Source organism: Colletotrichum abscissum, assembly GCF_030869225.1.
Source record: "Colletotrichum abscissum strain IMI 504890 chromosome Unknown Scaffold_1.1, whole genome shotgun sequence".
Lineage (NCBI taxonomy): Eukaryota > Fungi > Ascomycota > Sordariomycetes > Glomerellales > Glomerellaceae > Colletotrichum > Colletotrichum abscissum.
The window spans coordinates 1,368,279-1,390,823 of record NW_026849987.1 but is presented as its reverse complement, the minus strand read 5'-3'; the positions used below and the strand labels follow the sequence as shown (position 1 = coordinate 1,390,823).

Genomic DNA, 22,545 nt, shown 5'->3' with positions numbered 1-22,545 from the left:
TGGAAGAAACCCCGTCGATAACGCAGGATGCGTATAGACCTTGTCAATCCCAGCTCTCCTCCTCCATGCCAACTCTCCCTCGTTGTCCCGTCCCTTTGCAAGGTTACTTGCCCCTGGCCATATCCTATCGAGGGGTCATAAGCGGGGACAGCTCACATCTGTCATCGACTCTTCTATCACTGTTGAGCAAAGACGTTCTCCAATTCCATTCGGGAGATCTCATGTCGACCCTGATGTCATCCGCTCCATAAAGAATCTCGATTCCATCAGCACGCCGGTGATATACCCCCGATAAGCCCCTCTTCATCAACACTATCCACCAATCCCTTCCAAGCAAATCGTGATCACACCCCAAAGCCAGAAGATCGCACCCTCGAGCCATGATCTCGGGAACCATGTGCAAGACGTGGGTGAACGTTATGATACCTCACAGGGAAAAGTAGACTTCGTTGATTCCAGCCCATCGACCGCGCGTCGTATCTTTCCAGGCCTTGGTCGTGGATACTGTAGAAGGGTTCGACACATCATCGGTCTACGCTTCAGACCCCCCAAAGATATGGAGCAGTTGTACAGAGAGAGATGAGAGAAGGGGAAAAGGATGGGTTGAAGAGGGGAAATCGTAAAAAAAGGCAACGAGGCATAGATCTAAACGTACCAGATGAAGCCAAGACCGGAGTTCGCTACACTCAACTTGTGTTCTGATCCTTTTAACCATTTTGTGTGACAGTTGAATACTTGGTCACGCTGTAGTCACGGTATTAAGATGCACATTCAGTCGAGCTGGACTGGCCGCCATTAGATCCTAGGGACACCATAAGGATGCTTCCGTATCTCGCAGCTGGAAATGTGTTCTGTCGACCGTCCCTAGACAAGTCTTAGTACGCACTCTGCTGTGAACGACAACTCCAGTGCACTTCAATCATATTCAGTCAACGTGACTAGGGAACCACAGAGTTTCAGCACCATTTTCTTATTTTTTAACTAATTTCCTTCTTCGTCACCTATCTACTCAAATAATCTAATTCCAGTTGCTGTTGGTCCATTTCGATCGAGTCTGTAACTTGCCACAGTTGTGGCGGAGCCTCGCGCTGTGAGGGTCTTCTCCAAAATCCAGTTCCAAAAACAAATACAAGTTCTGTTGTGTGTCGAGCGTGAGCTCTTACATGTACCCTCTTCTAATAATTCCATCGTGCGTAAATCAAAACAGTGTGCCTTCCCTTGCATCGCAATCGCACTTCCTCCATCTGACCGCGGCGCGGGGGCGGCGCGGCCTTTCGCTAGAGCGCATTTTGTTGGCTCTTTGGGTACTCCTTGCGGTGTCCGTTGACTTCAATCCTAGGTATCCATTGCCGGGCGGCATACGATGTGTATCCATCCAGAGGTGTGGATTTATCCAGTGTGAGAGAAGCTCATTACGACACGAAGACCTCGTGATAGCGTGATGGTTCCCCGGCAACATACAACGTCCACAATTTAGAGGATCGAGTTGTAGTCGACGGTACCTGATGCGCTTGCATTCAGGGCTGGTAACATTCTGTGACTGGTGTAGTCAAGTTCTGCAAGCAATGACTAGTCAGTGGGAAGTCTTTTTTATCGATGGTGTAGAGTGGGCTTTTACGGACCAAAAGTAGGTATTCATCCAGCGTGGGCGTAGTTTCCGTGGAAGGGGACCTTGGCGTCCATGGGTTGAGCGGTAAGGTTGTGTCCGATCTTGCCCATGGCGGACAGGAGGCTGTGGGCATCCTTGATGAGCTGCGAGTTCTTCATGTCCTCGGGCTGGTTGAGGTCACGAATGATGTTCTCAAGAGCCTGGCGGTGGGCCATCCACTCCTCGATAAGGGGCTTGGAGGAAGGCTCCTCCTTGACAGCAGCCTCCACGACGGCCGCCTTGGCGGTGACCTTGCGGGAGGGTGGTGCGGGTCCGACGGTGGCGGCCTTGGGCGCATCCTTGCGCTTACGGCCCTTGGAGCTCTGCTGTCCGTTGCTGACGCTGGTAGGGGATCCAGGAACGCCGTTGTCATTGTGAACACGGCGCATGTGGTCCTTCAGGTTCCACTGGCGCGGGAATCCATTGCCGGGCATGGCACGGTCGCATCCCTCATAGGAGCACAGGAAGGGCTTATCGCCGTGGCCGTGCATGGCATGAGCCTCACGCTCATGGCGGAGCAGGCAGGCAGTGGAGGAGAAACGGGCATTCTCGCAAGAGTCAATCTTGCAGCGGTAGGGCTTCAAGTGGGAGTCCACGAACTTGCTGCACAAGAAGGGGGTGGTTAGTCTCGGGGGACGGGACGGGTGTGGAGACGAGGACAAAGGCCGACTTACTCATAGTTGCACTTGAGCTTCTCGGGCTTGTGGTTGCAGCTGGTTTCTCCTTCCCATGGGCAGTGGAACAAGCCATCGGCTTGCGGGGTCGCGTTCTTGTACAAAGGGTGGTCCCGGGCGGTGTCACCCTCGTTGGTAGGCCGGCGGCTGGGGAAAGCAGGGGGCAGTGCGGCATCGCCGACGATGGTAAGGACGCTTCCAGCGAGCTCGTCGCTCATGAACTTCCCGTTGGCGCTGTACAAGAGTGTCTCGTCAGAGGCTGACTCTAGACTAGAGCAGCTGATCTGAGGAACATACCTTGGAGACTGGCTTTGAATAATGGGGGAGACGTGCTCCGAGTGTGACGGCGAAGACATGAGAGGGGCGGACAGCCACGAGTCCTCAGTGCTTCCAGCCGGCGAGGACAGGTGCGACTCTGTAGGGCTGAAGGAGTTCCAGGAGGCAGAAGGAGAGTGAGCACCCAAGCTCGAGTCCGGGTCAAGCTGCATCTGAGCAGGCACAACGTGCATGTTCAGCTCGCCTGAGGGCAGGCCATCGGGCATCATGCCGAGCTCCATCGAGTTAAACCATTGGGACGAGACGGCGCTCGTATCCGTGTCCAGGAAGTAGGGGTTCACGTCCATCATTTGGGCGCTGGGCTGAGGTCCGTAGACCGTGGCATTACCTGTGATGTCCATGGAGGACAGCTGAGCAGATACTTGAGCTGACGCAGCAGCAGTCATTCTGGTAGGTCGTGCCTTGGGAGATGTGACCTTGGAAATCCGGTGCTTGCGGCTTCCTGCTGAGCTGCGCGAAGTTCCTCTCCGCATGGGCTCGCTACCAACAGTTGCGGGAGCAGTCCACTTGCTCTGCAAATCCTCGGTAGTTTGACCCTGTCCTCTGGGCGTGATGTGGCCATCAACTTGGAATGAGTAGTCCTCGGAGTCTCCCGGGTGGGCAGATCCGTTGTCTGAGAAGTCTTGAAAGTTCTGTGCACCTTCTCCTGTCGTTTCCCACGAACCACTCAAGGGGTCCGATGGTCCTGTTTGAGAAGAAAAGGAAAACATTCCTGAGGGCACCATTTGTGCGTGGAAGAAGCTGTAGTCGCTGAAAGGGGGGGTTAGTGTGCTGTTTCTCCACTAATCATGTGTGCAATGCAAAGCAAGTAAACAAGAAAACATCTCAGTATGGTACAACTTTGTTCCTGTAGTACAAGCATGTTAGCAGACTGGTCTTGTGCCTCATAGGTTCGGAGTTATGAGTTGACAGACCAAGCGAGCGCAGATCAACATGATCATGCCAGAATACAGTCCGAGGAAAGATGGCGAAGATGGTCCAGTGTGAATCCGCGGATCAGACATGTGAAGTTCCAGGTGTGTAACAGAGATGGGTCGGAGATCCTCAGGGTCAAGAGTCGTGAAGATAGAAGTCCTTGGTAGTATGCGGTATCGGCGTTGCAGTCTTCAGGATGAGATCAAGTTTCCTCGGTGCGATGATGTTGTCCCCATGTCGGCTCACAAGGCGTGAGCAGTCGTGCAAGACCTCAAGATGATGAATGATGCCGGTTGTGTTGAAGAGTGATATTCCAGAAAACAGCGTAGTAGCAAGTCCCGTCCGTCAGGATGTGCTGCTGTGGAGGTAGACCAGGTAATGTCAAGTCGAAGCAGATGGTCAAAGCGAAAATCCATGAACAGAGAGAACAGAAGCCGACGCGTGCTGGAGCACCGTGATAGTCCAGGGTCTATTTGCCGAAATGTGTCATTGTCAAGCCTGAAGTAAGGCAGTAACAAAGCGGTAGAACCGGCATATCCACTGTCGTTGGGTGAAGGTATCCAGGGAAGTCCATCCAAATGCGAAGCGGGGCAGCCTCTATAGCCTCGGGTGAGACGTCCATGGGTCCCAGTAGGTCATATCCATGAATATCCATTGGGGAAAAGGTTTCCAGGTATTGTCCAGGTTTGTTTGGTGCGAAATATTCCAGTGGAGTCCAATTTGCTGATTGTCTCGGGTTTGCTCTTGTCGGGCAGTACTCACCGGTAGAATAGTATCAAATATTGTTGATGACCGCGTCTGGCACGACAGGCAAGAGGCTAGGCCTCTGCACTACGGTCTCCTGTAGTCCAGCGGAATGAAAGTATGTCCCGGGCAATGATCCTTCGGAAAGTGTCCAGGCAGAAAATAGTCCAGAGTCCATGGGTCGATATATCCTTTTGAGTTTGAATGCCTCCGCGGCGGGAAAGATCTGGTTGGTAGAGACGCGAAGAAACTGTACATGAAGCTTGCAGTACATGACTTAAAAAGACGACGGACCACCCTGGGAACAGAATAAGAAAAGACAATACCTAGAAGGTGTGTGGACGTCGTCCAAATCAAGAGAATTGTAGCCAGGCATATCCGGGCGCGGAACAACAAGAGCAGTCATTGATTCCTCGGGTCGCGTAGTCATGCAAATCCAGGGCAATGTGAATCAACTCGGCTGAGTTGTGTCGTGTGAAGATACCAAAGAAAAGAGCAAACACAGCGGGTCACTTGTTTGCGACGTTCCTTTGGAATGCTTTGGTCGAGATGGTGTCGAGTATGGTAATCCTTGGGTGGCAAGATGCGGAAGATCTTTTTTGATCTTTCTTAGCTCAGGTTGACCGTTTGTTTGAGGGCTGAAGGGATGTAGGCGGGTAGAAGAAGACAATATTGGCGCTTGTTGGGTTGCCAGAGATCAGCGATGCAGAATGCAGAAGAAGTTGGGTAGGAATGAGGTTGCGGGTTGGGCTGAAAGGATAAGAAGAGAAGCAGACGTCGGGCAGGGACAGAGGGGGTCAGCGGGTTTTAATGTTGCGGGACGAAGCCATGTCTCTGCTGGCATTTGCACAAACGAGCGAACGAGATGAGGTCTGTGAGGGAGGCATCCAAGGGGCTGCGGGCATGGCAGACTCGGGAGGGGAGGATTGGGGGTGGAGCTGTCTACCACGTCGACATGCGTGGCCCCCCCTGCCCATGTTCTGCTGGCCAGAGACAACCCCTGTTCCGAAGCATTGGCGCCCTTGGTTTCTGCAGATGGATGCTAGGCCAAGGCAATAGCAATCACATCTTGGAATATCTTGTCCACCACTCATTTCCAAGCCCATCCAGTCTCATCTCTCTGTCTTGCGTCGTGGGCAGCTGCTGGCCAGAGTGTCTAGACTCCTGGCGGCGGCAGCAGCAGCAGCAGCAGCAGCATCATCATCATCTTCTCAGCTTCTGCTGGCTGCCTTGGAAACAGACAGATATGCGGCCAGCGTCCACCGCCGAATCGCCGACCTCGTCGTATCCAATATGTGCCTTGGTGTTGGCCGTCACAGAAAGACCGCAGGTCAAACTCGAGCTAACACACGGCGCTAGCCAGCTGGCCTCATTCTGTCTGCGTCTGTCATAGGCCCGTTCCGAGCGAGGATGGCGGTGACTGGTCTTGCTTCCTTGATTTTCCTGACTTGAACTTGGGTCCCGGGTGGAGACTAGTCACGTCCCTGGCCTATCGCGCTGCCAGTATTTCGTCCGTCTCGGCAGCGTGGAGGGATCATGGCTGCAGCACCAACACATCCGTGCAGAAACCTCAAGCGTCCCGGCGGTAGAAGAGTAGGCCAGAAGACGCAGAGAAAAGAAACAAGGCTGCGCAGCTCGTCGACTCGCACCAGGAGCGGAACTTGCTCATCCTAACCATCCATATGTGTTGCTCTTGTTCCGACTGTTCCTTGACTTTCCCCCTTTCCCTCCTCGCACAGACGTGATAGCCTCCCGTAACCCGTTTCCAGTAGCCGTCTCGAGCATCAAAGTCATGGCGCCATCTTGAACCAATGTTTTGACGCGCATCAATCGACGCTTGCCGAGGTGGCATCGACACCGCCGGCCGCTAGAAGAAGCCAGGCGACAGACGGCGGCGGAGCAACTGAGCGAGAGGGTGGAAAAAGACGCACACGACACTAACAACAGACAAGTGTAGCACCACAGCCGAGCGGGAACTGCGGAAGGCCGGACTGTCAGCCCGTTTGTCCGTCAACCTCGTGTTACTCTTCCTCCTGGTCGTTGGCTGCTTCATTGGTGTAGGCACTTCGCCGGCTCACGCGTTGACGAAGCAGTGGCCGTGGTTGGCGGGCCGCAAATGGCTGACACACACCGGCCGACAGTCTCCGTCTCAACTTGCACAATCTGCCAGCAGCTATTTTGGCGTGTTCGATGCTCACTGGCTCGGGTCGCAGTCAGTCGGCCACACACCACAAGCAACGACGCAGTGCATCACGCCCGCAAGACACATAAACGCGCTTCGCGATGCGGTCTTTCGGTGTCTACCAGCTGGCCTGCTTCTGGCGGAAGCGGTCCTTACCAACCATTTGCGACTCCTTTGATGTTGCTGCATTACGATGCATGAGTAACGTGCAGCGTGTGGCCTTGTGATGGCTTGATAACATGGTGCAACTTGTCATGTTCGATCGTATCATGGAGCGCAGCGGTAACGGTAGCGGCACCGGCAACGACAGCGGCATCTTGAGTAGTTTGATGCGATCCACGAGCATTCGACTCGATCACCAGCAATCGCTCCACGTCGTCTCTGACTTCGTTCTCCGGATTCCCGTCGAGTTTGCATTGAACAGCTCCATCTTCTTGGCCCCCCACCTCGGTCTTCTCTGACGCCGATGAGCTGGAAATCGACGAAGCCGGTGCTCTTGACTCTTGTTGACTTTGAGGCCAGCATGAGCTTGAGACGCGGGGAACCACTGGCGTGTGGCAGTTCAACGCAGTTTAATGCGGAATGGCTAATGAGCTGACGTTGACACGGAATACGGGACGAGGGGTCAGCGAGAGACGTGAGACGGAAGCGCCCGTCGTCGAGCGGAGAGCATTGACGATGGGATGGAGAAAAGACCTTGGCGATGGACGCAGACGACGAGGCGTTGACATTTGAAGTCGAGATCGAGAGAGTGTGTGCAAGGTTCTTGCCTTCTGTCCCAGACTCTCAGATGGAGTTTCTTATGTAAGGTGGTAAGGTCAAGTGTAGGAGCAAAGACTAAGACACATGGCATTGGGGAAGCCACGATGCGCCATGCGATAGCGCTGTCCGTTTTCCGTTTTCAGAGTCGTCTACCTACAACGTCCCGTCAGTATGGATAAAACAAACAAACGGCACTTAGCTTGACGCAAGCCACCCGCAGCCCCAGACCAGCGCCATAGCTTGCCGCCTTTCTACCCATCTTACCTTAATTGTCTAATCACCGGTACTTGCAATCAGTAGATACCTCGTGTCGGGACAATAGGGTAGGTGTACGATGAAACCACCTTCCTTCCTTTCTTCACTTTTCCCCCTCCAGCATTTTCCTACCATTTTGCATCAAAGGCTTCACAACTCTTGGACGCAACTTTTGCACGTGATTGTCCTTGATATTCAAGCATAATGATCAGTACATGAGTATCCACTGCTGACCCATCCGTACCGGCAGAGTTACAACCTCCCGTTCGGCAGCTTCCCTTTTACTCGGCTCATCCTAGTCGTCTTTCCACACCATTGAACTCTGTCACGCTCGTCCCTCGGTAGATGCTGCCGAGTCGAAATCCCCCTTTAACACAACGTGAGGCAATTGGCAATCATGGCGATCTTGCCCTTGCGCCTCGCCGCCGTCGCCGACACGAACCGGAGATCAAAAGATGCCAGTCGGTGGATCTTTCTTCAGCTGCTAGTTTTTTCACTGTGAGAAGGAAGGAAAACAAGTTTCGGATATGAAGCCGCCCGTCTGCGCTACGACAAATTGGGTGTTGCTGCGCATCATCCCCTACCTAAAACGCCGATCTAAATCTCGGTGTACCGGCTTTCTGACTCAAGCCAGGGTCGCCAGCCTCCAGGTCACCGAAAACTTGATACCGGATCTCGACAAAACGTTGCTCCGGCATGCAGTCGGCGATGTCATGTACGGAGATATGCACAGACGTATCTCTTTCTGTCGAAATGGTGCTAGAGGGCAATGAGCATGCCGATTCGGAAGCTGGAAGATCTTCTAGCCGTGTTATTCTTGACTTTCAGCCACTCACGTCGTCACGTCCACTTCATGAACGCAATGTGCAGAGCCCGTACGACGCAAGACGGCTGCTTCCCATATGTCTTGTAATCTCCCCTCAGCATCTGAGCCGTCAGTCCAGGCAACTTCCGCCAGGACTGCCTTCGCGTCGTGCCAGCTGTCGAGCTGCAGCACGTGGCTGGCCAAGCTCAATTTCGCAGCGTACAACTCTCTCCACCTCGCGAGTTGCTCTCTGCCTGTTGCGGTAATTGGTCTGCCCGTGTAAGCCACAGCAGCTCCGAACAGGACGCTCCATAACCAAAGGCTGCGACTGAATGTCCCGGCAATCATTTCCTCCTCCTTGTCGCAAACATCGTCAATGAGCTGTTCCAGCAGCCACACGGTAAGGACGCAATCCATTTCGCTGTCATTGACCGCCATGACGAGGTAGAAGAAGGTGGCAATGTAGCTCGCCCTGCTGCTCTTTGCGTCGCTGTTGAGCATCGTCGCTATATTGCGCTCTGGATCGAATCCACGGGAAAGCTCCCAATTTAGGTTTTTGGTATAGTCCTGCCAGAGCCTGTCCGTGGGCGTCTCGTCGCCTTCCCACCATCCGTATCTCGGTGCTTGCCGCGGCGGGAGACTTTCCATATCCCACAGTGAAGTGAACAGCAAGGCGATGATACTGGGCTGGAAATCAGCACTAATGGCATCGTGGATCACATTTACTTCCCCTAGACGTAGGCGATCGCCAGCCCTGTCCAAGTAATTGTTAATCGGTCAATGCTACACATTATCCGCAAGGGGCCACTCACATCTGCAGCATCTGTTGCGCTAGGTTTGATCTCATCAAGTTGTAGCCGTTCTTCCTGAGAGTCAGCCTGTGAAGACCGCGCAGGTGCTTCGAAGAAGCATCCAAGTCCCCAACCGCTCCCTGCGCATGCCTTTAGCATACAAAATTCTATCATAAGGACGTCATGGTTCTTTACCTCAGTGAGTGCCAGGCTGGCTATAGCAAAGATGGCTGTGTCGCTGACGGTTTCCTCAGACTCGGAGAGTTGCTGCTTCGCAAACTCATAGGCGGCTGTCTTGTGATAGAGAAACGGCACCTTGACGTGTTCAAGGGATCCAGTGACCCATGCCCATTGGCAAGCCGCAACCACAAGGCAGCCATGAAGCAGGCCCGGATGCAGAAGTGTCCTTTGTACGCTTGCTCATGTTAGCCCGGATGATGCCGTGGGATAGGAGACGAAACCATACCTGCATAGATTCTGTCCCCTTTCTACCGGAGTTTGACCTCTGACGTAAAAGGCAGTGACTGGGCATGGTGTTAGTCAAGTGATCTCGGAGGTACAGAAGGCGGCTTACATTGGTGCCAGAGCCATTGCGACATTGCCGACATCTGGTAGTCGCATGAGAAGCCGGCAAATGGCTGGTTTGACACGACATTGGTTATGATGGAGGCTTCTTCAGCCGGGACAACGGTGAGTTCGGAACCAGGTCGGGACTCTGAAAGAGAACCTGATCGAGACTCCTCGTCAGGTTCAACGTCTGGATATACACAGTCCTTGCCGGTCTGCAGACAGTTTGTGCTAAAGCCGATGTTAGGTAATCATTCAACGGGAGGAATGTCTTGTGCGTTGGTCCTCCACGGGCAGGACGTGGGATAAGGGGCAGTTGAGGGGCACGAGTATTGTCAAGGGGACGTGGGCATGGCAGATGAGAGAGAGGTGCATACCACAAAGGCTTGCGCTCGTCACATCGTACATGACGCTGCTTGCACGTCGAGCAACCGTTCTTGCTGCGACGGTGGAATTTGCGTATTCGGTTCTTAGGCGGTGCCATATCAACGCAACACACCTCGTCATCAATGATTCTCCACACAGTCCTGGGGCTTGAAGCGGCGCCGATTGATCATGCTTGGTGGGAACTGCGGCTATGCGGACCAGAGCGAGATTGATCTTGCGGCTGCATGAGATCCTTGGGAAAGCTCTGGGCAAGAAGGGGACAGCATAGAAGTGGTAGCTGGGAGATTGGAATTGAGCGAAGAGATACACGTAGTTTGCGACTTAGAAGTCTCTGCCTTCCGTCCTTCATGTTTAATCAGCCTCCTGAACTTGACGAAAACGTCGCTGATGTTGATGATGATTGGCGTAAGCGGTCAGGTGGAAGTTGCTACACGAGAGGTGCATAAGAGTTCGACCAATAGGAGATGAAGGGTGTCAGTTGGTGGGTCAGGGAAACACCCGATCCAGCCCCGCCAAGCCCCTACAGGTCGGTTCCAAGTACGTCCTGCCGTTGTTTTTCCGGTCATTGGAGTTGTACCTTAGGTAATGGATGGTGCGTATTCAAGAGCCTGGAGAGGGAGGGCCGGACCTGCAGGACCTGAACTTGGATGGAAAAAAGTGAATATTCAAATGGGAAAGCGGCGCCCTGCCTCATAGGTTACTACTCCATACACCATCAGGCAACACATCTTCACTTCGGATTGACAGTACCGTACAACCACACTTCCTCCCGCCCAGCATCCCAGCCGAGGATTCAAACAGACGAACAGAATATTCCAGAATTCAACCTACCTGCGCTAATAAGCAAGGCATAAACCAATCTTCCATACCAAAGTGTCCTCTTTAGCGTCGAGCATCAACCCTGTCATCCATTGAATCATCCTCACAACCTAGACTACCAAGCCGGTGTTGTTCCCAACGTCAACACCGAAGATTCGAAAATGCTTCCATGGCCGGATCCTTCCATAGGTGCGACCGTGGCAATCGTGGCAGAACTGGGCCGACCAGGAACCCGCGACGGGCCTCTCGATTGAACTCGATCTCGAGCCGTTATCCCGGAAAACGGAATAGAAGTATCGACCCGACGAAGCAAAGACGCATTGACAGCTCGGTGGAAGTGGCCGGTCATACCCTTCCGAATCGCCAGATTTAAAGTGGGACACACCGGTTGTGATTTCGGCCATGTCATGCGCATTTCGCTCCGCCATGCGCAACATCCCGGCCTTCTCAATGCCCGGAGACATGGGGAGCCCAAGAATCTTTGCTCCTTTGTTTCGGCCAACATTCAACGGTCTACTCCGCTCCAGAAAGACGTCGTCTCAATGAGGCATACGAAACAACACAACAAACTCCCCACCCACCCTGTATCAATGCGCTGCTGGAACGACAGGTGTCGCCGTCCACAGACCGACGAACGACGGCTTTCCCCCAAAATCTTGCAGCGCATACACATGGCACGAGATGTATCTGTAGTCGTTGTCGCCATTACACCAAAATAACTGTCAAATGTGACAGCAGCTCGATACGTTTGTGACGAAATTGGCAACAAAAACAACTAACGTCATCCATCTCATTTTATCTCTTTGGCGATTTGATCGTCCCGCAATCCCCGCAATCCACGAGGCGCCGCCTGACAGCTCATCAATAGACGAAATAGCCATCCTGCCCCCCTCCTCCACTCGGCAATCGTTGGCTCGTTTCGACTGCTTCTGACTGTTACTGCACCCCGAGATCGATTAACCTGTCTAGGGCATATTATGCACAGAGATTGCGGCGATCGTCCGACCACCACTGTTCGCCCTTGGATTCGGAACAGTCGAGTTCGAATCGTTGAGGTTATCGAGAACCTACCCAGGCACGCCAGGATACTGGGGTTAACCGAGGCGCACGTCATCCCGCTTGATTGGCGATGGAAGTCGATGGCGATGGGCTAGTCACCCGCAGCCAGCCGAACGACCAGCTTGAAGCCTCCGGGGTGCACACCATTGGCCCTGGCGGGGGGGCCCAGACGCTTCCGCCCAAATCTTGACCAACCCCAGCAATATCTTCTTGGATCCATAAGCTTTCCCTTGCCTCAATATCGCCGTGACTAGCTTCACGTTCACTACGTTCAGATCACACATACCATTTGTCGGGTCCGCGAATCATTGAGGCTCCAAAGGTCACCGACCCGGTACTGCTAAAGCAGCAGAAGCCACCCGGGATTCAGCGGAGCAAGACGCCCACGATTTTGACAACGATGAACGTCTGCTAAAGCGCTGCATGATTGGTTGACTGGTAAATAGTCAGTCGACCCCTTCCGAGCAATGCCACTGTCGGGGTATTCGATGGGGGGTTCCTGATTCAATGATGCACAAAAGCAACTTCGACTTACCAGGTGGGCATCAAGGCATGGTTGGGCACGCATATTTCGCACGTAGCGCGCGTCCCCTCATCGTATCGGCCGTCGGTGTTTGCTTGTCCAATTTGTGCCCAACCCGGCCTGTTGTCACCGCTTCTTCTCCCGCTAGGTACAACCCTGCACAAATCATCCCATCCGGTACCGAAAAGCTACTCCGACCTTTCGGGCAACAATCCTCCAGCCCAGCAAAGGAAAAGTTTCTGTCACAGCCCAATCGGTGCCCTACTCGACACAACTGGCTCCGTCCTCCGTCAGGAGTTGGCACGTCCAATGGCTTCCACGCGTGAGCCTACACAGGCCGGCCATAAGATTTGTCTTCCTTCTGGGGTCTTCCTTGACTGAGGGGCCAACTGTCAAAAATTCGACCTGGCATCGCGCGAAAAATAGAGGGGGACACGAAGAGCACCAGCAATCAAAGGGCACGCTGATCTCCCTCGTCACTCGCGTGTCGTGCCCACGATCCACGCTCGACAAGCTAGGGATGGATGCCAACTTGTCCTGGGGCTCCCACCGTCGACCAATCTATTCCAGGACGCCCGACAGATGAACCTTCTGGACTACAGCGCTTGGCAGTCACGTATCCTCCAGCCCATGCGGCAGCCGTCCCGCTTGAAACCAGAGACGTCTCCATGAGTCCATGGTGTTGGTCATTGGGGCGAATGCAAATCTTTACTCGAGTCTCGCCGGCCTGCGTCTGTCCTGGTCCCTGTCCTCCCTTCGCCTCGACTTCCCAACGGACCACATCATTTTGCTGTCTTGACCAGGATCAACCATTGTCGCCGCTCCAGTACAACGCCCCACGAGGAAGGACATCGCAAGCAGACATAAATGCCTCCATTCCGAACTTAATCATCCACTGTCAGGATCCTGCCCGCTCCCCCATCCTCGTCCATCCCAGGAGCTTGTTGGTTTCTTCTTTCCCATTTTGCGCCAGCAAGATCAGACATCTCCCACTAACCCCCTAGTGTCTTTCACGTCAAGCCATTCCCGATCATCTTATAAGTCATTTAAGGTGTCTTCGTGGAGACTGGTCGTTTCTTGGACCGATCACCTGCTTGCCCCCCATCACGCACACCGCCCTTGCAACGACCCGGAGTTCTTCAAGGGTCCCATCCTGGAACAAGACCATTTTTGTTATCGTGGATTCCCTTGTGTTTGAGGAGACAACCTGCCGCATTTTCCCAGGAATACTTGGCCGAAGATCACAGCCCAAAGGACTCTTTTTTGGACACCCAGGGCTGACCTGCCCGCCCAAGGACTATTCATATTTCACGTGGCTTCCATCTCAGGACACTTTGGACATTTCCAAACATTTTGCTGCCTGATTTCTTTTCTCTTTACCGTTATGCCCCCGGAAGATATGGCCCAGCCGGATTTTGCCTACAGACCATCAGCCATGTCCAACGGACCGTGGAACTCGACGCGGAGGTACGGACCGCTCTCCTAATTTCCAAACAATGCCCGAGGAGGGGTGACTGACCGTTGAGAAAAGTTCAATGTACAACGATACATTCCCGCCTGCCGGAGGATTTGATACCAACTACTACCGTTCATCGAGGTAAGAACCAGACGTCATTGTTCATGATGTATTCCCACAAAGGAGCAAACGAGTAACACCGTCCCTTTCAAGCGTGTCCACGTACTCGCCAGGAGCTAGTAACTACAATTTGCCGATCGGAACCAATCCTCATGCTGTTGCCGCTGCCGCTGCCCCGGCGTACGGATCGCGCCCAGCTTCTGGCACATACGGCACCAGTGGTGCCGCCGGCTACGGGTCGTACAAGAGTACGAACTCTCAATCATGGGATCACCAGGAAAGATACTCCCCGACGGACTCGGTCGACGACATTATTGCGTCCCCGAACCTTTCTGATTATTCACTCGAGAACGGGGCTGGCACCACTCCCCCGAGTAAGAGCAAGGTGAATGGCAAGGGTCGGCCACAACGTCGACCTTCTAACCGCGACGAATTCGACGGCCCGCATCAGTTTCTCGCTCGCCCGCCGCCAGAATACATTGCCATGCAAGAACGCGAACTGCCCCATCTCCCTACCAACCTCCACGTTCAAGAGCAGGACTTGGTGCTCACCCAAGTCAACGACAGGCTCTCTCAGTGCGCGTACGACTTCGTGGCCAAATATCAGTTCCCCATTCCTTTGACACAGGACATGCGACCTGTCGAGCGACCTCAGGACCGAGAATGGACAGAATGGGTTTACCTCCTGAAGCGCCTGGCTACGAAGCGCCGCATCCCGGCGCGGGTACTCTACAACGGCCAGATTAAGCAGTTTGTCACGATTCTCGAGAATTCATTGGAAATGCGACATGCGGCCAAGCACCAGAGTCGCCCATTAAAGGACGACCGCAACATTTTACAGCTCATTTCGGCGGGCATTCAGGTAGCCAAGATCCTCAAGGACGCGAGCGCCATGGACTACCTCGACCGACTATACGTTTCTACGGAGAAGCAAATTCAAGATCGCGCTGCACAGCGGTTCAGAAGCTAGTGTGCTTCCATGCTTCCTCCTACCATATACTCGCCCAGGCCGAAGTTGACAACCTCGCCGTGCGCAGCAAACCACGGCGAGTGTCTCGACGCTGGCGGCCAACGTGGCACTTTGTTTACGACATTTTACGGACCTTACGAACTGAAAGTTATTGCAGAAGGGCGGAATCCACCTCATTCTTTAGAAGAAGAGAAGAAGAGTGTAAATGATTCCACGATACGGAACCGGGACGTCATCAGGACGACAGCGCCCTCCAAAGGCACGACGCAGGAGAACACACCCACAGGCTCTAGCTTAGCTCAACACTCCACCTCTCGGCAAAGCGAGTTGCGTCTTGTTTGTTGTTTTTGAATCTGATTTTTGTACGAGAAATGGTAATGGCGCTCCATTGTGGGCAGAAAAACCTCGCTTTACTTCTGCGGCCTCCAGGGACTCTCGACTGAACTGCCTCTTTACACACGCACACGACACACACACTTACATACATACCTTTACTTGACCCTTTACGGTTTGGTTTCGCAAGCAAAAGAGGGCATGAGCATGCTACAGGGAAAGCGGTGGGCGCTACAGGTTCATCAGGAAAGGGCGGAAACCTCTTTGTACATTGGCCCTGTTATTTTGGTGGCTTGCTATTCGTTTCTGCACTGCCACGGCGTGGTTTGGGGGCCTGGAGTTGTTTCAATGGGTCATATCTTTTTTTTGACAGACACCCTTCACTTACACTGGGCTACCGGATGGCTGTTTTGACAACGTTTGTTTTGCGCTTGTGCGTATTGTTTGTCTCTGTTTGTGCGGTTCACGAGAGAGAGAGAGCAATTTGGACATATCCCTACTATACTAGTGCTGTCTTCTTCTCTACTCACTTGATTTGGGCGGCTTAGATGAGCCTTTGGCAGTTTGATATCCTATAGCCCGTGGCTGGGCGCGCTCTCTCAGCGCCAGAAATCTACGCATTGTCCTTCAAATGTGCCGGTATCCAGTTTGTAAACGTCATGACTTGAAGCGCTCTGTTCGTCGCACGGCTCCTGACTCCTGCCATCAAGTAGGGGACGGGGGGTGCTCACGCGTCTTCCCTGCGCGAGTTCCAGGAGCCAAAGTTACGCCATCTGGCTTGTTAACCCGGCATGATGGCAGGACAGGTGTGGCAGGAACCCAAGTATCCGTCGCCTCTGCCCCTGTCCTATCGGTGCGACTTTGTTAACAACCCCCCCCCCCCCCCACCCGACGGCGCTTGGGTTGGGCTGAAATGAACGGTGATCATCAGCCGATGGGGTTCCCGCTTGCGTGCCTGACGGAGTGACTTCAGCGGGAAGGACCACCAAGGGCCATCAGCGGCGATCGATGGATGTATCTTACACTATCACCTGGCCAAGAACGGGGAACGCAAACTGTAAAACGACCAAGGGAGCTCTGTAAGTCGATGGGGAGACCGTTGTGTCGCATCCCGCCTGATGGGTCCCCCGGGGAAGAAGGGTCAGGGCCGGGGAGGCGAAGCAATGAAACCGGGGGGTAAGCAAGCTGTTGGAAAAGTGAATTGAAGATGGATGGGAAAGAAGGGGTGCGATCTGCGTGCCGCATAGAATCCCGTCGGACTGCGCCGCGTGCCCCCCTTGACAACTCATGTCAAAGGCGAGGCAAAGAGCCGGTGAATAGTGCGATGTAGACTTACAGTATCCGGTGATTGGTAGGGTTACATAGACAAGTATGCGATGAGGTTGCTGGTGGGACTGGCGAGGTCGTGTTGAAGAATGACAAGCAAACCGGGGCACATGGCAGACAGGCCAAAAGGCCCCATCTTGGCTTGTGCTCTGTTTTGCGATTTTCTCCAGTTCTATCGCCCAGATAGCGGCGTCCGATTGATTCATTGTCGCCAGGAATGGAGTTCCTTATGCTTTGCTATCAGTACACTCCAGGGCGCGACCAGACAGGCCGGTGCTGGGAATAAAGCCCATGAGCACAGGGAAGCAAGGATGCGAAAAGAGCGGAATTCTGGAAGAACGTTAGAGTCCGGTAGAAGGTGGTTTCGAATCTTGGCTGACTAGAGAGTGAATAAGCAGAGCTGTGTGACAGAACAAGGTTTGCAATGCCCATGGTTGCGGTGGTTTGGATGTTCTATCTTGGGGACATTATCCCACTGTATCGACTTGAAGTGGTGGGATCCCAAGCAGATTGGAGGACGCAGTGGAAGAAGGGGGCTCGTCCCGGCACGCGACTCACTGGGTTTACCCGGGCAGAATTGGAACGTGCTTCTGTCTGTGACGAAGGTGCCGTGCCAACTTCGGACTCGGGATCCTGAATCATTGTTTCGAGGTGTGAGAGCTAGTTTCGTGTCGGGGTGGATCGTGAACAGGATGACCAACGATGCTATAGCCGGCCTGTCGTAGTTGGATATTCTGCCTTCAATTTCGCTAGTTATCAACGGGGTCACGAAAGAAACCACCGGCCCTTGTGTAGTGTCGGCCAAGATGCCTAGAGGAGGAATGGAGCAGGCTAGGAATGACGGCAGGATGCCGACGGAAGCGGCATATAATCCAGCAAACCCAGCCGTTTCCTCTTTTTCTCACCCTGAGGCGAGTGGCAATATGTGACCCTGGACACCGGCGTCGGCGGGGAGGCCGTGCCGGGCGGCATGGACCCGTTTAGCTTCCGCGCCGAACGGGGTTTGTGGTCTGAGCTGTGCCAACTTGGAGTCTTGGACTTGCAAACAGACGGACAGATGTATCCTTACGTTGTGCGTGTAAGTGCTAGTCAAGCGCCGCGCGCGCTAAACCTTATCTTGGCGGGGGATGCTGGGTGTTGTTCTAGTCACATGAGAGAGGAGGCGTGATGATCAGCTTGCCAGACTCGACATTGTAATCGTGGTAGAGAAACGAGGTTGGCGTTGGTGTTTCTACAGTGGTGTCGTGAGGACAAAGGTCGAATGCCGGCGGGTTGGGAGCTTACCCACTCTGGTAGATCCGGGGAGCGATTGTCCTCTGATACATGAATGCAGCTAGATGCTTGGAGGCGGTTCGTAATGCGAAGAACGACAGGACGCGGAGTGGCGGAGTGTGGGAGGTCGATTTGAGTCAAGTTGCACTCGAGGCTTGATGTTATGACTGCTGGGGGTTTTGATATCGACGGGGAGCGGGATGCAATCCTGAGGGATGTTGGATGACGGTCAATCATCAAGGGTCTTGGGGCTCGGGCCGGTTCGCTGGTATGAGCTTTACTGTCGATCTCTGAGGCAATTATAAGAACGGAATAAGAAATCAGTCTTTTCGTACGTTAAAGTTTCGTGGTGAAAATAAGTTTGACGTCGGGTTGGCGTTGCATTGATAAAGCGCCTCTCAGGTGATGGAGGTCAAACGGAGGAAACAACGTTGGTTTGATTGGGAGAAGGGAAGAGGACAGTGCCGATTGCTAGAAACGCAACGCTGATGTATAATTGGCAAGGTAGGTAAGGGTAGGTATCTTGTGCCTTCCGTTCATGCCACTCTAATCCAGTTGAAGTTTCCTGAAATTCAACCTTTCTCGCCACGGAACGGAGCCGCGGCATCAAGTGCGTTCTCCGATGGCAAGAGCCGGAATCAGCTTCGGTCACCACGGTCACCGGTACGGCAGTAGGGTCCTCCCGCAGCTCCGGGCCCCGGTGAGCTGCCGGTGATGGATCGGGTTAGTGCACCCTCATTCGTGGAGCAGTGGATCCACCTTCGGTCCCAGAAAGGGCCTAGCGGCTCAGCTGGGCCGAAGGAGCGGAGACCAGGACCAGCTCATCCAGCAGCACAGCGTGCCCACAAGAAAGTACCTTACAGGTTGACGGGTCTGCGCGGGATGGCTGCGGCGCCGCTGCTTACTGGTCCCTCTGCTCATCTGCTGTCATGGGGGTTGAGTGTGTGACAGTGCTGTTCTCCCCCCTCGTATTAATCTTGTTGGCTGCCCTTTTCGCACCGTCTCCCCTTCGTTCCCGCTCTTTTGCATGACTTTCCCGAGCGGTAAAGAACGGTGAGAAAAGGGTAACTCGTGAGATTGAGCAACATCTATTCGAGTCCGGCCAACGACAATTCGAATCGCGACTCCGATGAGTGTTGAAAGGGAGAAGAGACGAGACAAGGCCTAGCATTTTTTTCGCTTGTCCGGAGAGTGACCCCCGCGCCAGTTGCAGAATTGGAAGTAAGCAGACACAGCCTCCCCGGATTACTGGCCATTCGACGTTGTGAGGAAACAAGGACCTGTTGTTCTGTTTTCTCAACAGAACCACAAGGGGCTACGGAATCATCGAATCGAACTCACCGAGCGGATTGAAAGCGCCGGGCGACTCAACGGTTCGCCACTTATAGGTTCTGCCTACTCACAGAAACTACAATGGCTTCTGTTTCCTCAAGGGGCCCGACGCCTCATTCGCCTTACGATCAGCAGTCCGCGGCCGACACCGAAGAATCATGGCAGTATCTCGACTACGCCTCGTATCCGGCCTCAGTCGGCTTCCTACCTAGCCCGGCCAGCGGCAGTCTCAACGGCTTTGCCGTCGTCGGCCACCATGCCGGCTCGGACCCGGCGGGCCTATCCCCGCTAAACCTCGACCTCGACCAGCCCGCCTTCTCCGCCTCGAGCTTCCCCGACCAAGCGGAGGCGTTTGCTGCCCCGGCGCCGTCTGTTGATAGCCAGTTCGTTCCCAGCGGCCAGGAATCCAATTTTTTGACACCACAGGGCTTCCTCTTTGCAGAGGAGCAGCTGAACCTGAATGGTGAGTCCTCATTCCGCCCGTGGCCGACTTTCAAGTATACGTGAGCTAACTGTCTTTGTTCTCAGAACTGACATCTTTCGTCAACTCATTCCAATCGAACAATGCCTCCCTGACCGGCTTAGACACATTCCCGCAACAACAGCACGATGGCGATATCGACCTGTCACAGACCTTTTCTCATAGCATCAACCCGGGCCCATGGAACCCCACGAACCTCAAGGTCGACAATGGCAGCTCAACGTTCTTGATGGAGGACTTTTCCGCAACCTCGTCTCAGAGCTCCACATCCACAAGCCCCTCCCAGTCCAACTCCAGCTCCCCGGACCTCAAACATGAGGGAGACAGGGCAGCATCAGCCAGCCAGATCCGCAAGGTTATCACCGGCAAGGTCGAGAAGAAGAAGGCTACCGAACCCGCAAACAAATTCGTCATCGTGACGCCCAACTCCATCAACGCCTCATCGGGTCGCCCCAACCCGTGGGAGTGCTTCGAAGCCATGAAAATTCAAACGCGTGGCCGCAAGGGGCCTCTGGCAAATGCGACAAAGGAGAGCGCATTGCAAGTTCGCCGTCTGGGTGCCTGCTTTTGCTGCCACAGCCGCAAAGTCAAGTGCGACTCGCAAAGGCCGTGCAAGAGCTGTAAAAAGCTTGCCGGCCAGGTGCCGCAGGTCGTCTGCTGGCAATTCTCCGACTTTTTGACCGTGTTGTTCCCCGACTTCATGCGCAGCCACTTCCGCAAGGATCAAATGTCGAAATTCATGGAGGAGAATGTCGACCTTGACGCGGTGCAACTAGCGCCCCGGGAGGTAGAGCTCTTTTCTGGTCTCTCGGCGTCGCTCAAGGTTCGAGCGAGGTTCTTCAAGCCTCGAACGGAGGAAGTACAGCAGCACTACCATCTGCATGTGCAAAAAGACCGGATAGACCTGCAAGCCAGAGGCTCGGCACCTATGGTGTTGGAGTTGGATTCGGCAGCTCAAAGGGAGGCCTTGAGGAAGAAGGTGAAGGAGTACCTCGCTGCTATCGCAGCCGAACCGAGGTTCGCAAAATCAGTGACAGAGTCAATACGGCACACCGAGTTGCCAAAGAAGGTCTTGGACGTTGTGCAGGTATACGCTAATAAGTCTGATGTAAGTTACCATGCTACTGACTGTCTTGCGTAAGAGCATTGGTTGACCCGACCCAGTCGTCAATGGTGAAGAAGGCATTGGCGATCTACGGCGCCCACTTCGTCATGACCCGCCACCTCTGCATCACACGGCAGAGTGTCGTGGGCCTCCAGGATTCTGGTCTCGTCCCTCAGGAAGTACCATGGGTGACCCCACGCGTCGTCAACAGGCAGATCAAGGCGGTAATTGACGAGCTCCTGATGAGGGACATGCAGCATCTCTTTGAGTCCTTCTCAAAGTTGCTCAAGCCTAAGTCAAAACAGGAGTGGGCGCCGTGTATGGCCTCGTTCCTGGTACTGTGCCTCTTTATGGAATCGGTCGAGACATCCGCGGATAACTTTGTTGTGGCTCTCAACGAGATTAGCCTGCGTAACCACACGCCACCGGAATACAAACGGCAAGACGCCCTGAATATTAACGCAGCGGTCGAAAACATGCCGTTCAAGCAGTTCGCGTACCAGTTCCACCAGATCTACCAGACCCACAGCCGGGATACGGCGAACAAGCCCTTCAATCCCATGCTCGACAACTCATGGGCCCAGCAAGGCGACTTGGACGGACCAGCCATAGAGATGGTCTTGGGCCTGAGGAATTTGATCCATCAGAATGGTAGGCTGACCCGACAATCCAATGATTAAACCGTCAATGCTGACTTGTGGTGTATAGGCAAGGAACTCGAAGGATTGGCGGATGACCCAATCCTATCGACCGACCACGAGCAGCACCCGTTCCCGCGAGATGTAGCGGCCAACTATACGGGTCGCCTGGTGTCCAAGTTCTTGTTGTCTTTCATGGACGAGAAGCACATCTTTGGCGAGCACTGGATTTGACGGAAGTTTAATGACTCGAGGGATGGAGTGGAATTGCAATTCTTGCGCAGAGGATGTCGGAATACCCTTCATATATATCTGATGGCAGGTACAACTCGGTGACATGGGCTTAGGAATAATGACTCTACTATAATGACACCAATCACGGTAAATTAAGAACGCACCACGTGCAACTCGTGTGAGATGCCTTGTGATATGTTCGTCCGATTTTAGTCCTGAAGCCGCACTATCTCGACGGTATCAGGGTGGAGCGGACCGGTTGTCTAGACCGTTGGTTTTGTTCTCCCACTCGAACGAATAAAAAAGTAGTTGACACTCTTGCGCAGTAAGATCGCGAGGTGTAGGCATATCGTGGGGTTGGTCCAAAGACCTTATGTGCTGTGAGCACACATCAAAACGAGCTCGCGGGCTTGTCCGTGTCGGTTGGCTTCAGCACTTGCTCAAAGCCATGGACGACGGTTTGGTTCAATACCGAGACGCAGTCTGCCGTGCGATATCACACGGCAGTCTAACGTCATCCTGGAATCTGAAAAGGACCATGCATAAGATCCGTAGCCCAAGCTGGGATGGGTGGCCCGCGAACTGTTGTTGATACTGATGAGGAACACAAGAGAGGAGAGGGAAGGGGAACGCGTGAAAATATACTTTGCGAGAAAAACCAGGTCGAAAAATTGTGGAGACGCCGTCTTTCTCCTAGGTCACGAGGTTTGACGACGTGCTAGCCCTGATTGGCTCAAGCTTAGGCAGCACATGTCATTAGCTAAGCAGGGCAGCCTGTAGGCAACGACACCTCTTTATTTGTCTGGCGGAC

The 22,545-nt window shown here is 53.8% G+C and overlaps 7 protein-coding genes across 7 annotated transcripts; 3 read left to right on the top strand and 4 right to left on the bottom strand.

Moving 5' to 3' along the window:
* Window positions 1-1,635: 1,635 nt before the first annotated feature.
* CABS01_00428 (C2H2 transcription factor) lies at window positions 1,636-3,383 on the bottom strand (the record flags this gene model as incomplete). The annotated part of the gene is made up of 3 exons (XM_060533809.1): window positions 1,636-2,251; window positions 2,323-2,556; window positions 2,620-3,383. 3 exons carry the CDS (start codon window positions 3,381-3,383, stop codon window positions 1,636-1,638), a joined length of 1,614 nt encoding a protein of 537 aa, XP_060406323.1.
* Window positions 3,384-6,753: 3,370 nt separating this feature from the next.
* CABS01_00427 (uncharacterized protein) lies at window positions 6,754-6,960 on the top strand (the record flags this gene model as incomplete). The annotated part of the gene is made up of 1 exon (XM_060533808.1): window positions 6,754-6,960. One exon carries the CDS (start codon window positions 6,754-6,756, stop codon window positions 6,958-6,960), a length of 207 nt encoding a protein of 68 aa, XP_060406322.1.
* Window positions 6,961-8,348: 1,388 nt separating this feature from the next.
* Window positions 8,349-10,163, bottom strand: CABS01_00426 (uncharacterized protein; the record flags this gene model as incomplete). The annotated part of the gene is made up of 6 exons (XM_060533807.1): window positions 8,349-9,075; window positions 9,134-9,252; window positions 9,308-9,527; window positions 9,579-9,636; window positions 9,687-9,910; window positions 10,057-10,163. The coding sequence occupies 6 exons, from the start codon at window positions 10,161-10,163 to the stop codon at window positions 8,349-8,351; spliced, it is 1,455 nt and encodes a 484-aa protein (XP_060406321.1).
* A 3,688-nt stretch (window positions 10,164-13,851) lies between these two features.
* On the top strand, window positions 13,852-15,013 carry CABS01_00425 (uncharacterized protein; the record flags this gene model as incomplete). Its single annotated transcript, XM_060533806.1, has 3 exons — window positions 13,852-13,934; window positions 13,999-14,064; window positions 14,137-15,013. The coding sequence occupies 3 exons, from the start codon at window positions 13,852-13,854 to the stop codon at window positions 15,011-15,013; spliced, it is 1,026 nt and encodes a 341-aa protein (XP_060406320.1).
* Window positions 15,014-16,051: 1,038 nt separating this feature from the next.
* On the bottom strand, window positions 16,052-16,808 carry CABS01_00424 (uncharacterized protein; the record flags this gene model as incomplete). Its single annotated transcript, XM_060533805.1, has 3 exons — window positions 16,052-16,193; window positions 16,370-16,423; window positions 16,714-16,808. 3 exons carry the CDS (start codon window positions 16,806-16,808, stop codon window positions 16,052-16,054), a joined length of 291 nt encoding a protein of 96 aa, XP_060406319.1.
* Window positions 16,809-17,051: 243 nt separating this feature from the next.
* CABS01_00423 (uncharacterized protein) lies at window positions 17,052-17,558 on the bottom strand (the record flags this gene model as incomplete). Its single annotated transcript, XM_060533804.1, has 1 exon — window positions 17,052-17,558. A coding segment is annotated over one exon (507 nt), but the record flags the coding sequence as incomplete, so codon positions are not given.
* A 1,799-nt stretch (window positions 17,559-19,357) lies between these two features.
* CABS01_00422 (uncharacterized protein) lies at window positions 19,358-21,734 on the top strand (the record flags this gene model as incomplete). Its single annotated transcript, XM_060533803.1, has 4 exons — window positions 19,358-19,739; window positions 19,805-20,865; window positions 20,922-21,513; window positions 21,571-21,734. 4 exons carry the CDS (start codon window positions 19,358-19,360, stop codon window positions 21,732-21,734), a joined length of 2,199 nt encoding a protein of 732 aa, XP_060406317.1.
* Between the last annotated feature and the right edge of the window lie 811 nt (window positions 21,735-22,545).